This window comes from Heterodontus francisci, chromosome 35 (assembly GCF_036365525.1).
Source record: "Heterodontus francisci isolate sHetFra1 chromosome 35, sHetFra1.hap1, whole genome shotgun sequence".
Lineage (NCBI taxonomy): Eukaryota > Metazoa > Chordata > Chondrichthyes > Heterodontiformes > Heterodontidae > Heterodontus > Heterodontus francisci.
In genome coordinates this window covers 53,171,157-53,185,674 of record NC_090405.1, presented here as the reverse complement: position 1 = coordinate 53,185,674, position 14,518 = coordinate 53,171,157, and the positions used below count along the sequence as shown (strand labels likewise).

The window sequence follows — 14,518 nt, the reverse complement described above, 5'->3', positions numbered from 1 at the left end:
TCCAAATTGCACACTCCCACACCTCCCAGCACAGATCAGGAACAGATTAAAACTGCCTATTTGGTTCCAGTGTATTCCTGATGCAACCCCCAGAAGCTCAATTTCATTAGGATTAATTTCAACAAGATTGTCTTTTTCACAGTTCATACAGGAGCTCAATCAGGACTTCTTTTGTTTTTATATTAAAATTCATTTTATGAATGCAGATATAAAGTCCTTCCTCTACATTTCTCATGAATTTGATGGGCACTGAATTACTGATAGATCCTAGTATGATGGAAACTACAAAGGACCTTTTCATAACTGATAGTCTACTGCATGTGTGGAGCAACTTAGCAAAACAATTAGAGACATTGACAGTGTTAGATCCATTGCCATCAAAATGACAGTCAGGCAGCCTCGCCGCTCCTTTCCTTGAGGCAGATTACAATGTACTATTTGCAGCTGTAAAATACTGTTGTTGTAATCTGTAGCAACAGTAGCACCCAGTCCATACCCACACCACTAGACATATGCCCCTTCATTTGCAGGTCAGCATTTCAAATCAAATATACAAATGGAAGGCAGTGATTTTACTCAAAGATCAGTGCCATTGCTCGAACAGGGGTCTGCATTATTATTACCCCCCACTACCACTACCCCACCCACCAAGAAATTAGAAATACTACAGGCAAAGGCAACAGTAATTATTCCTCTATTCCCTGTTCAACTATGCAAAGACTGTATAATGAGTGAGAATTTGGAAAGAATGGGCATCACAAGGAGGCACTGCTGCCATATATGACTTCATCTAAAATTCAGTTTTATTCCTCAAGGGCTGTGAACTGCTTTCCAAAGTGACACTGGCCCATTTCCAACCAACAAAACAACAGCTATGTAATGTGTTTGAGTTCCAGCAAGCACTCTTTCCTAAACCAGTTTCTCGTCTCACAGGGTTATTAATATGAAAGGCATTTGTAACATTTCCACGCTCGGTCAGCATTTCCTGGAATTTCTGGAGACAAAAAAATTTTATTAAAAAAAGCAACTTATAGGTCACAGACAAAAGATATTTATCTTCTGTCTCAAAAAATAAATGCTTCAATATTCAAAATAATCTTTTGCCTAAAAGTATAACACAAATATTGCATAGTAACTTCGCTGAAATAACTTTAAACCAATAAACTAAGCAGCTGAAAAGACTAAGCCTGTAAGGAAATACACTATCCAATGATAATTCTTTACCATTTAAGGAGACTCGCATGAATTAATATTGCAACATTCCCCCAAGACATGTGGTTAAGGATCTGACAAGCTTGGTAACTGGCTTAGCACCATTAGTGTATGGGTCACAGATGGCATAAAAGCTTTTAAACTATTTGAAACTTCTCAAAACAAACATCCTGGGCAAGTGCACAGACAGTGCAACAAGACTGCTCTGGCAACTACCATCTTTCATGTCCACTCCTTTGAGAATTCACGCAGCCAAGTTTACATACTCCACTACTTTGAACCGCTTTGCTTAAACAGCATCAAAGCTGAAAGATAAAGCACAGTCCCACTTGACCCCCACACACCACATGCAAGATCTGGTGTGTGCTTTACTTTATATTTTTCATGCAGCTCCAATAGTTCGACACTCAATAGGCAAGATACTCTCTCTAAAGTCAGGACTCAGCATTTGCCCAGCCAACATTCAACATCCTATATTCACTGCGCCTACCTATTTCTTAAATAAAAGTGACTATGTGATAATGTTTATGAATAAGTAAAGGACAACAAGCTCATTCCTTTTTCATATGTCAACAAACCAAGAAAACAACTCTCGACCCCATCACTCTTGCAAGCACCCATCCCAGCTCCAACCTCCCTTCTTAAGTCCTCGAATGTGTCATCGCCTCCCAAATCCATACCCATTTTTCTCAGAATTCCACATTTGAATCAGGTTTCCGCCCATGTCACAGTATCAAGACGATTCTCATCAAAGTCACAAGTGGCATATTATGTGACTGTGATAAAGGTAACTTATCCCTCCTCGTCCTTCTCAACCAGTCTGCAGCCTTTGACATATTGATCACACCATCCTCCTCCAACGCCTCGCCACCGTCATTGGTGGGACTGCACACGCCTGGTTCCATTCTTAGCTATTTAATCGTAGTCACAGAAACACCGAGACAATGGTCTCTCTTCCCGCTCCTTTGTCCCTCCTATTTTTCATCTATGTGATACCTCTGGACAACATCTGAAAACAATGTTAGTTTTCACATGTAAGCTGATGACACCCAGCTCTACCTCACCACCACCTCGTTCTCAACTCCTCCACAGCAGCTAAATTATCAGATGGCTTAGCCAACATCCAGTAACTGGATGAGTAGACATTTTCTCCAATTATATATTGGAAAGACCAAAGTCATTGCCTTCTGCCTCCAAAACAAATCCCATTCCTAAGCCACTGACTCCACCCATCTTCCTGGCATCTCTCTGAGGCTGACCCAGACTATTCAAAACCTTGGTGTTGTCATGTATGACCCCGTGTTGATCTTCAACCACATATTCAGACCATCACTAAGATCACCTATCTCCAGCTCTGTATCATCGTGACACTGCTCCTGCCTCAAATCATTTACTGCTAAAACCCTCACCTACGCGTTTACTACCTCTAGACTTGACTGTTCCAACACACTACTGGCCAACCTTCCACATTCTATCCTCCATAAACTTGAGGTCATCCAAAGCTCTGCTGCCCATGTCTTAACTCACACGAAGTCCAGCTCACCCATCACCCTGTCGTTGCTGACCTACAATGGCTCCCAAGTTAAGCAATGGATCGATTTTATACTCATCGTCCTTATATTCAAATCTCTGCGGGCCCACCCCTCCATATCTCCGTTACATCCTCCAGCCTCACAACCCTCTGAGATATCTGTGCTCATCTTGAGCATTTCTGGTTTTAATTGCACCATTAGCAGCTGTACTTTCAGCTGGCAAGTCCCTAAACTCTGGAATTCCCTCCCTAAACCCCTCTGCCTCTCTACTTCACTTTCCTCCTTAAAACCTAACTCTTTGACCAAGCATTTGGTCATCTGCCCGCTAGTTCCTTATGTGGTTTGGTGTCACATTTTGCTTTATAACACTCCTGTGAAGCGCCTTGGGGCATTTTATTACATCAAAGGCTTGTTGTTACATATCCATCTTATCATATCTCTGAATCCTGTTTTCTCTCCAGAAATGCATTTCACAGCCCTTTCAACCCACTAATCCAGTCTGCTTCAGATGTCCTTTCTGGGTGACGTTTTCCATAACTCTATTACCCTTTCATGTAACAAATTCCCTCTGTGGCCATGCATGCACACATGTCGGGCTGTCACTCTGGATCCGAACCCATGACTTTGCTGTCTCTCTTTGCCTTTAGGGCTCTTCTCTCCTTGCTGTTCCTCAGTCATGCCATTTTTCACTTCTCCCTCTTGGGTACTTTGCACCCCCCCCCCCCCCCACCCTTCCCTACACCAAATCCCCAGAGGGAATGAGGGGACACAGGGGTGATACAAGTGAAAGAAATGGAGTGGGGTGGGTAGATTTAGCCTGGTGGGTAGACAGGGTAAGCAGAAGCAGCAGAGGAAGCTGAAAGGATGGTGCTCACTATTCAGCTGCAACTGTATAAACACTTTGCACTGGCACCCAAATACACACATGAACAAGGCTCAACTGTAAATGTTAGCAACAAACAAGAACTTGCATTTATATAGCACCTTTAACATAGTGAAATATCTCAAGGTGCTTTATAGGTGGAACAAACAGCACTGTGGGTGTACCTACCCCAAATGGACTGCAGCGGTTCAAGAAGGCAGCGCACCACCACCTTCTCAAGGGCAATTAGGGGTGGGCAATAAATGCTGGCCTAGCCAGCGACGCCCACATCCCTGAATGAATAAAAAATTCTGAGAAAAATTTGACACTGAGCCACATAAGGTGATACTAGAAAAGGTTACCAAAAGCTTTATCAAGGAGATGGATTTTAAACGAACGTCTTAATGAGGTAGAGAGAGACAGAGAGGTTGTGGGAGGAATTCCACAGCCTCGGGTCAGGTAGCCGAAGGCAGGCCACCAATACAGGATCGAAGAAAAATGGAGATAGGCAAGTGGTTACAATTGGAGAAATGCACAAGGTCGTTGGGCTGGAAGAGATTACACAAAGATGAGAACAGGGCAAAGCCATGGAGGGATTTGAACATAATTTTAAAATCAAGGCATTGCTGGACTGGGAGCCAATGTAGGTCGGCAAGCACAGAAACAGAAAAATCTTTACAACCTCCATATCCTTGTCAGTTACAGATGAATGCACTTAGTGGATTAAAATATGGGTCAGCCAATTAATTAAGCTCTAAACATATCCCCTCACTCTTCCTCTCCCTACATCTTCAATATTAATTTCACCATTCATCGAACCACATCTAACACACTCTTTCCCAAAATTAAAAATTACAATTTTACTCAGTCTACAATCATTTAAGGATCAAAAATCTTAAAATTACTTGTACACTTTGAAAAGGCAAGCTCCATTTTACTGCAGCAGTGGGAAAGTTCACTGGTTTTGGTTTTTAAAAGAACTTTTGGGTAAGGCGAAAGAGAAAGATTGGAATAGGGTAGCAAGGCTTTAATGACCTCAGTCAAATGCATGCCTGATCATAATACGGCTGCAACCAGTCCCTGCGACTATAGCATGTGCTTACCCACACAACTTGTGAAGCAGCAGAACTCAAGTATTACAGGAAGGCACTAAACAACTAAGAATTCGCAGATATTGGAAGTTGAACTTGGGTTCCTGGGTTCTGGATCAATACCACATTAAGCAATGAATTTACCAACTTAAGTCATGGTGGCAGCTTGATAAGGGAAATTTATATGGTATCAAGTGTACATTGTGCACAAGTGCCTTGTCCCAGATGATGGCACTAACTACTCCTTAGTCCTACATTCTACCATTCAAAACCAAAATAGTTAACTGACCTCAGATGATGTGATAATAGGGGGTGAAAAAAAATCTCACTGTCAATGGAAAAAAATCATTTATGTGTACAGAACCTCTATGCAATACTGAAGGCAGTACGCCTCTATGCCCTGCAGTCGCTGCTGCCCTCAGAAGGATTTGTTACGAGAACTCCCAAAGCAGTATGAGTCACAGTTAGTATTGGCTCCTCTGAAAATTAGAAACCGAATAGCCACTTGCAAGTACATGCCATCATCTAATTGCGAGTACTTCTTCTGGCGTAGACCAACTATGGCATTACTGAAAATGTCTTCACACAGCACAGAACTTCACCGGCATACTGACAGTCTAAGCTCATGCTGAGGGGTGTTTATAGTCACACTGATAATTATTTTTGTTATAGTCTGTCATGACAATTCTTGGAAGTGTGCATGCTTCTTAAAGGTGACTTTTCATTCTAATATCCTCAAGACCAGCAGATAGTAAAGATCAAAACATTTCAAATTGTAAGAAATTTATGAATATAATACTAAGTACGGCATATCTAGTTACAATGAAGCTCTCTGAAAAGGTATCAGCTAAAGATTTTTTTAAAAATCTACACAGCTTTCCTGATATCTCAGTTGGTAAATTCACCAGTTTGTTACTGAACCAGACAAATACAGCCAAGTCCCAGGTTGAAACTCTGTTCTGGTTGTGCTAACTGATTGCAGCTCAAGCAGCTCTAGGGGCAGTATAAATAGCCTCAGTAGCCCTGGGATTAGGAGGAGGAAAAGTGCAGTGTGGATGCTGGTTGGAGGCAGGACGAGGTTCCACTGTGATGCACTCCACTGCTGAACTGCCTGCCAAGGTTCAGGAAGAAACAGTCTATGTACTATGATGCTTGGAAGTGGTGCCCTGAGATGAGTAAATCAGAGTCAAGAGAAAATCTTTTTACTTTAATTGATATATTCAGTAGGTTTTGGAGTAATATTACAGATGTGAACAACACCATGTCAGTAACACAAAGTAACCAGAGCTGGGAACAGGGTCTGATCATTCTTACACCTGTCCCCTGCTTTGGAAGTCAAACAAGCAGCAACAGGGGTTTTGACTGATCGTGTGACTAACTCACCATGTCTGAAGCTCAAGTTTAGTTGATGGCCTGACATCCATCACTACAAGGCAATTTGGATGACAACACCTTTTCTTGAAAGCAACATAACTGCCGCAGTGATCTGCGTATATGCTGCCCCTGCATCCAGGCCATACCCTAAGTAAGGGAGGAGATTGCAGGAGTTCGGACACAAATTTTCAAATCCTCTCTGGCCAGAGGACTACAGGACAGCGAATGTGGTACCATTATTCAAGAAGGGTAGTAGGGATAAACCAGGGAATTACAGGTCAGTGAGTCTAACATCAGTCGTAGGGGAACTATTGGGAAAAATTCTGAGCGACAGGATTAATCTTCACTTGGAGAGGCAGGGATTAATCAAGGATAGTCAGCATGGCTTTGTCAGGGGGAGATCATGTCCAACAAATTTGATTGAATTTTTCAAGGAGATGACTAGTGTGCAGATGAGAGTAAAGCAGTTGATGTAGTCGACATGGACTTCAGTAAGGCTTTTGATAAGGTCCCACATGGGAGATTGGTCAAGAAGGTAACAGCCCATGGGATACAGGGCAATTTGGCAAATTGGATCCAAAATTGGCTTCGTGGCAGGAGGCAGAGGGTGATGGTCGAGGGTTATTTCTGCGATTGGAAGCTTGTGACCAGTGGTGTACTGCAGGGGTTGGTGCTGGGACTCTTGCTGTTTGTAGTGTACATTAATGATTTAGACATGAATATAGGAGGTATGATCAGTAAGTTCGCAGATGACGCAAAGATTGGTGGTGTTGTAAATAGTGAGGCGGATAGCCTTAGATTACAGGACAATATAGATGGGCTGGTAAGATGGGCAGAGCTGTGGCAAATGGAATTTAACCCTGAGAAGTGTGAGGTGATGCATTTTGGGAGGACTAACAAGGCAAGGGAACATACAATGGATGGTAGGGCCCTAGGAAGCACAGAGGGTCAGAGGGACCTTGGTGTACTTGTCCATAGATCACTGAAGGCAGCAGCACAGGCAGATAAAGTGGTTAGGAAGGCATATGGGATACTTGCCGTTATTAGCTGAGGCATAGAATAGAAGAGCAGGGAGGTTATGATGGAGCTGTATAAAACACTAGTTAGGCCACAGCTAGAGTACTGTGTACAGTTCTGGTCGCCTCACTATAGGAAGGATGTGATTGCACTGGAGAGGGTGCAGGAGATTCACCAGGATGTTCACCAAGGCCCCAAACACTCCTGTCAGGTGAAGCAGCAATTTACTTGTACTTCTTTCAATTTAGTATTTGCTGCTCACAATGTGGTCTCCTCTACAATGGGGAGACCAAACACAGATTGGGTGACCGCTTTGCGGAACACCTCCGCTCAGTCCAAAAGCGTGACCCCGAGTTTCCAGTTGCTGGCCATTTCAACACACCCTCTGCTCTCATGCCCAATTCTCTGTCCTGAGATTGCTGCAGTGTTCCAGTGAACATCAACACAAGATCGAGGAAAGCACCTCATTTACCAATTAGGCACACGACAGCCTGCCGGACTGACACTGAGTTCAATAATTTCAGAGCATGATGGGGCCCCCCCTTTTATTATTATTTTTAGCTATTCTTTCCTTTTTATTTTATTTTAGTTTGTTTCTACTGTGCCTACCCACTGTTCTTTTTCATGTTTGTGCTTGGGGCCAGGCTGTTCATTTTTCTGTCAATTAACACGCTCTCTGTACTAACGCTTTGCCTTTCACACCATTAACATACCATTTGCCTTTGCTCCATGACCTTCTGGTCAGTTATTCTCTGTAACCTTGTCCTATCAACACCTTCTCTTTGGTTATCTCTTGCCCCACCCCCGCTTTACTTTCTTAAAACTTATTACATTTCTAATATTTGCCAGTTCTGATCTGATCAGGTCACTGACCTGAAAGGTTAACTCTGCTTCTCTCTCCACAGATGCTGCCCGACCTGCTGAGTATTACCAGCATTTCTTGTTTTCATTTCACATTTCCAGCAACTGCAGTAGTTTGCTTTTATTATTCACCAGGATGTTGCCTGGGCTGGAGCATTTCAGATATGAAGAGAGACTGAATAGGCTAGGGTTGTTTGCCTTAGAGCAGAGAAGGCTGAGGGGGGGTGGGGGGGACATGATTGAGGTATACAAAATTATGAGGGGCATAGATAGGTAGAAACTTTTTCCCTTACCAGAGGTGTCAATAACAAGGGGGCATAGATTTAAGGTAAGGGGCAGGAGGTTTAGAGGGGATTTGAGGAAAAAGATTTTCACCCAGAGGGTGGTCGGAATCTGGAACACACTACCTGAAGGAGTGGTAGAGGCAGGAACCCTCACAGCATTTAAGACGTATTTAGATGAGCACTTGAAACGCCACAGCATACAGGGCTACGGGCCAAATGCTGAAAAATGGGATTAGAATAGATAGGCTTGATGGTCTCCGCGGACACGGTGGGCTGAAGGGTCTGTTTCTGTGCTGTATAACTCTATGACTCAAATCTGTAAATTGATTGTTAGCAACCTCATCCAACATCTACAAACGTTCACACAACAGGAATCAATGGATAGAAATCTGGAACGGCAACCCCAGCTGTCTTTTCTCCTCCCTAACCCAGGGGCAGTATTATTAATGGTGGCACCCATACTGACATCCCCACTGAGGTCAGCTAACTCAGCTCAGACCAAAGATCATTACCCAAACTTTCTAGTATGTAGGGCTCAGTACAAAATCAGATGTTGCATTTTCCAACTGATCCACTGAGGAAGCTATCCACTTTTTTGTTTAATAAAGCAATGCACAAAACATTGCAAGAATACAAAATCACAGACATTTTCAATTCAGCATAAAAAATGTCAAAGGACTCTTGCAGGAGTGCTTAAAAATTAGCTGCAGTTCAAGAGTTTCAAATTTGCGAGCTGTGGGCACGTTTGTTTGATAATCTAATTAAAGGAGTGGATGACTGGACCTCATGCAGCGTCTCCTGATGAATGAACTCATTCAGATTGGCAAGCAAGACTAGGCTACAGGGCAGAACCCGCTGACGAGAATAGACAGAAGGGTTTTTGTAAATTTTGAATATTAACAAAAGCTAATGAAAATACAACACGAAGAACTTAAAATGTCAGCTTCTTCTCTGTATGTAACATTTCTCTGTGACACTACCTTCAAGTATCCAATAATGAAATCACTTACTTGATATGTCAACATGGAGAGAAAAGATTATTGAAGGAAAGCAATTTTGTTTGAAATTTTTGGCACAGAGCCACCAGGTTTTGAGAGTGCTAGTGTCCTAGTGCTGAATAGCGACTAAAATAACCTTGTACCAGTATCACGTTGTCATGTTTCTCTTTTAAGTGCTATCTGCAGTCAATAGCACACAACTTACATATCAGAGTCACAGTGAGGCAACAGAGGACACAAGGCAGGCAAGCTATTTTTGGCACATTAGAAAATTGAAGCAGGGTGGGTTATTTATAAAAAGCACTGAATCTAATTCTCAATTTTACAATCACATACATAGGAAACACGATGTGTTTGATAGTGAAAAAGGGGTTTACATACGTACGAAATAGGAAATGCAGTGAAAGAACAGTGCAAAATGAGAACCAAGTCTGTTCAGGAATATGCACAGTATAATTTTAAAAGGTAGTAACTCCAAAACTGTACTTTTACTGCTCTTACATTTGATCAAAATTATTGAGTGGTCAGCCAGCAACCAGACTGTCCGATTCCAACCAAAACGGGTATTCGTGTTATAGAGAATCAAAGACCTAGATATAATCTTGATGTTTTAAAAGGACCGAGTGTTCTTTAAATGCTAAAAGCAATTTGTAACTGAATCTCAAGAATACTAACTGTACTAGAATTTTGCCAAGATCACTGAGTGAAATTTGAATTAAATTACAAGCAAACATCCAATTGTAAGATAGTTTCAGGTACAAAACTATTGCTAGAATGTACTTCCTGCAAGCAGGAAATGTGATTTTAAAAAGAAGAAAATAGCAGACAGGAAGTTTCTCTGGGTAGAAAAAAAAGAGACTGAACTCAGTACAGCAAGTTTTAAGTTTCAGACAGAAGTAGTTCCTTCACTAAAAATTTAAATTTAGGCACTAACCTCAAGGCAAGTTCCCTCCCCTTCCAATTTGAAAAAAAGATCCTTGGTAAATGTGCAAAAAAACCCCACAATTTTCTGCTAATCCAGGTGATGAATGTTAAATCTGGGTAATTCAGCCATACAGTGTCAGTATCAACCTCCTCCAGGTCAAATAAACACGGGCGAGATACAGAGTAAAGCTCCTTCTAAAGTGCTGCACTTAGGCACATTCTGAATTGGTTTGAAACAAAATGAGAGATACTTGCATAAATACAAGTATTTGAGACATTAGTTAAGCTATAGGAGGACTAACTTGCAGAACCTGATGAGATACATTCAAGCATTCTGAAGGAAATGGGAAAAGAAATAGCAGAGGCTGTAGAAATGATAGTTAAGGGTTCTATGTGAGAGTGTAAGTTGGAGTGCTGGACGGTGACAAGTGCAGTATCCATTTTCAAAAAGGAAAACAGAACGAACCAATATAATTACAGATAAGTTAATTCATCTATGGTTGGGAAATTTTAGGAATCTTCAATTAAGGATGAAGTTACTAAGTATCTAGATGAACAGAAAATAATTAGAAACAGATTTCAAAAAGGAAAATTGTGTTCAACAAACTGGGTAGAGTTCTTTTGGGAGATGACAGATATGGTGGATGGAGGAAATGCAGTACATGTGGTGTACATGGACTTTGAGAATGTACCACACAGGAAGCAATATAGAAGATCAAAAGATATGGAATTGGATAAGGGTAGAAAATTAAGAAGGGAGTAAACAGAGTAGCAGTTAAAGGCAGTTCTGAGTGGTTGCAATTGGGTAGCACTGGCCTGCAAGGTTCTGGTTTGGGACTGCTTCTATCCATGAGATACATCAAGGATTTGCATATGGGGCTAGAGGGAGTGATGACTAAAATTATAAATGATACTAAAATAGGAGGCATAATAAATAACTGAGAAGCAAAGAAAGCGGCAAGATGGTGGAATGAACAAAGAAGTGGCAGATGGAACTCAATGTCAGCGAATGTGAGGTGATACATTTTGGCAAATAAAGTAATAATTACATAATTTGAATACGGCATAGAGGGATTTGAGGGTTCCAATCCACAAGCCATTAAATGCAGCACCTCAAGTGGAGAAGGCAATTAAAAGAACACTAATGAAATACTGAGTTTATGGCAAACCAAACTTTAGAAGAAAGCAGTGTGCCAGGGTGGGGGGAGTAGGGGGGCAAGAAGAGGAAATAAAGTAAAAAATGTGCATTTATACATATCAAAGAGCTTTACAGCCAATGAAGTACTTTTGAACTGTAGTCACTGTTGTCAGCAGGGTGGGGAAAAAGAAGGGAGGTGTAAAGAGGAGTCAGGGTAATTTTCTTGCAATATATTTGAAGATTCAGGAAGACCATACGTAATGGCAGGTCCTGCTTCCTCACCAATTCTTCATACAACATAGAATTATGCCATACAATGCAGAAAATAGGGGCAAACTACTTACAATTTAAGGTAAAGCCGAACAAAGAAGGTCTCCTTTGTAAGATCATATGTGGAATCAAGAACTCTTTTTTACCTGCTCTATTTTGAAGATGTGCTGATTGAAGTAGTGCTGAAGTCGCTCATTAGCAAAGTTGATACAGAACTGTTCAAAGCTGTTATTCTCATAGTCCTCAAAGCCAAAGATATCGAGTACGCCAATGGAGAGAATCTACAAATGAAAGCAGCTGCATTTATTACTGTAAATATGCTGGTCTATTAAAAGCCTTTGTGCCTTTGTGATGGTCCATTGATAGAGACCCTGCAAAGTAACATGTAGCTAAACAACTAGGAAGACCCAGGTCTCAGCTCTGGTCTGAACCATTAGTTCATCTCAGTCAAATCATTAGAGAGACTGTAATTAGCACACTTGGGTTAGGAAGGAGCGAAAAAGTCAGCTCCAGTTACCATTCCTGCTTACAATACAGTGAGCCCTCTCTCACTTCAGTGAGACACATCAGGGAAGAACAGCATTGGATTTAGTCAAACAAATAGAATCATAGAACAGTTACAGCACAAAGGAGGGCATTCAGCATGTAAAGTCCATGCTGGCTCTCCGCAGGAGCAACGTAGCTAGTCCCATGCCCCTACCTTTTCCCCATAGCCCTGTAAATTTTTCTCTTCAGGTGGTTATCCAATTCCTATTTGAAAGCCACAACTAAATCTGCCTTCACCACCCTTTCAGGCAGTGCATTCCAGATCCTAACCACACACTGCATAAAAAGAGTTTTTCTCCTATCACCTTTGGTTCGTTTGCAATCACTTTAAATCTGGTTCATGACCCTTCTGCCAACAGGAACAGTTTCTCTCTAACTACTCTGTCTAGACCACTCATGATTTTGAACACCTCCATCAAATATCCTCGCAACCTTCTCTTCTCTAAGGAAAACAACCCCAGCTTCGCCAATCTATCCACGCATCTTAAGTCCCTCATCTCTAGAACATTTCTCGTATATATTTTCTACACTCTCTCCAATGACTTGACATCCTTCCTGAAGTGTGGTACCCAGAATTGGACACAATACTCCAACTGAGGTCAAACCAGTGTTTTAGAAAGGTTCATAACTCCTTGCTTTTGTACTCTATGTCCCTATTTATAAAGTCGAGGATTCCGGATGCCTTTTTAACTACTTTCTCAACCTGCCCTGCCAGCTTCAACGATTTGTGAACTGCATGGGTGAATGGTATGTTACAATCATTGGGTTCACACATGAAGAATGATTACTTGGATGACTTACCGACATGCAGCTCAGAACCCTTACATAGAATGTACAGGACAGAAACAGGTCACTCAGTTCAACGGGTCCATGCTGGTATTCATAGTCCACACAAGCTTCTTTCCACTCTCCTTGATCTACCCCTTAAGCATATCTTTCTAATCCTTTCTCCCACGTTAATCTAACTTTCCCTCAAATGCACCTCAATACTCCCTGTGGTAGTGAGTTCCACGTTCGAACCACTCTCTGGGTAAAGAAGTTCCATTTGACTTTAGGGAGGCGGTGGCGTAGTGGCATTGTCACTGGATTAGTAACTAAGAGACCCAGGGTATTGTACTGGGGACATGGGTTCGAATCCCACCACAGCAGAAAGTGGCATTTGAATTCAATTAATAAAAATTTTGAATTAAAAGCTAGTCTAATGATGGCGATGAAACCATTGTCGATTGCCATAAAAACCCATCTGGTTTGCTAATGTCCTTTCGGGAAGGAAATCGGCTGTCCTTACGTTGTCTTGCTTACGTGTGACTCCAGACCCACATCAATGTAGTGTATTCTTAAAGGCCCTCTGAAATGGCCTAGCAAGCAACTCAGTCGTATCAAACCGCTACAAAGTCAATAAGGAATGAAAACGGATGGACCACCAGGCATCGACCTAGGCACTGGAAATGACAACAGCAACCCCAGCCCTGTCGACCCTGCAAAGCTCTCCTTACTAACAAAGTTGGGAGAGCTCTCCCACGACTAGTCAAGCAGCAGCCTGACATAGTCATACTCATCGAATTATACTTTACAGGCAATATCACCAACACCACCATCACCAGTTATGTCCTGTCCCATCGGCAGGACAGACCCAGCAGAGATGGCAGCACAGTGGTATACAGTTGGAAGGGAGTTGCCCTGGGAGTCCTCAACATTGACTCCGCACCCTATGAAGTCTCATGACATCAGATCAAACAAGGGAAAGGAAACCTCCTGCTGATTACCACCAAATGTTCCTCCCCACTTCAACTGATGAATCAGTACTCCTCCATGTTGAACACCACTTGGAGGAAGCACTGAGGGTGGCAAGGGCGCAGAATGTACTCAGGGTGGGGGACTTGAATGTCCATTACCAAGAGTGGCTCGGTAGCACCATTACTGACCAAACTGGCAAAGTCCTAAAGAACATAGCTGCTAGACTGGGTCTGTGGTAGATGGTGAGTGAACCAACAAGAGGAAAAACATACTTGACCTCCTCCTCACCAATCTGCCTGTCGCAAATGTAGCTGTCCATAACAGTAGGAGTGACCACCGCACAGTCCTTGTGGAGATGAAGTCCTGTCTTCACATTAAGGATACCCACCATTGTGTTGTGTGGCACTACCACCGTGCTAAATGGTCTGGATTTCAAACACATCTAGCAATGCAAAATTGGGCATCCATGAGGCGCTGTGGGCCATCAGCAGCAGCAGACCAACCCTGGTTCAATGAAGAGTGCAGGAGGGCATCCCAGGAGCAGCACCAGGCAGATCACAAAATGAGGTGACAACCTGGTCAAGCCACAACACAGGACTACCTGCGTGCCAAACTGCGCAAGCAGCATGCGGTAGACAGAGCTAAGCAATCCCAATACCAACGGATCAGATC

At 42.4% G+C, this 14,518-nt stretch overlaps 1 protein-coding gene across 5 annotated transcripts in view; it reads right to left on the bottom strand.

The window, feature by feature from the left end:
- Window positions 1–14,518, bottom strand: part of myo9aa (myosin IXAa) — a 342,332-nt gene that overhangs the window by 130,066 nt on the left and 197,748 nt on the right. For all 5 annotated transcript variants that reach the window (XM_068015624.1, XM_068015628.1, XM_068015627.1 and 2 more), the window contains one exon: window positions 11,710–11,844. In XM_068015624.1, the coding sequence (XP_067871725.1) occupies window positions 11,710–11,844 (135 nt within the window). The remainder of the gene's footprint in view (window positions 1–11,709; window positions 11,845–14,518) is intronic.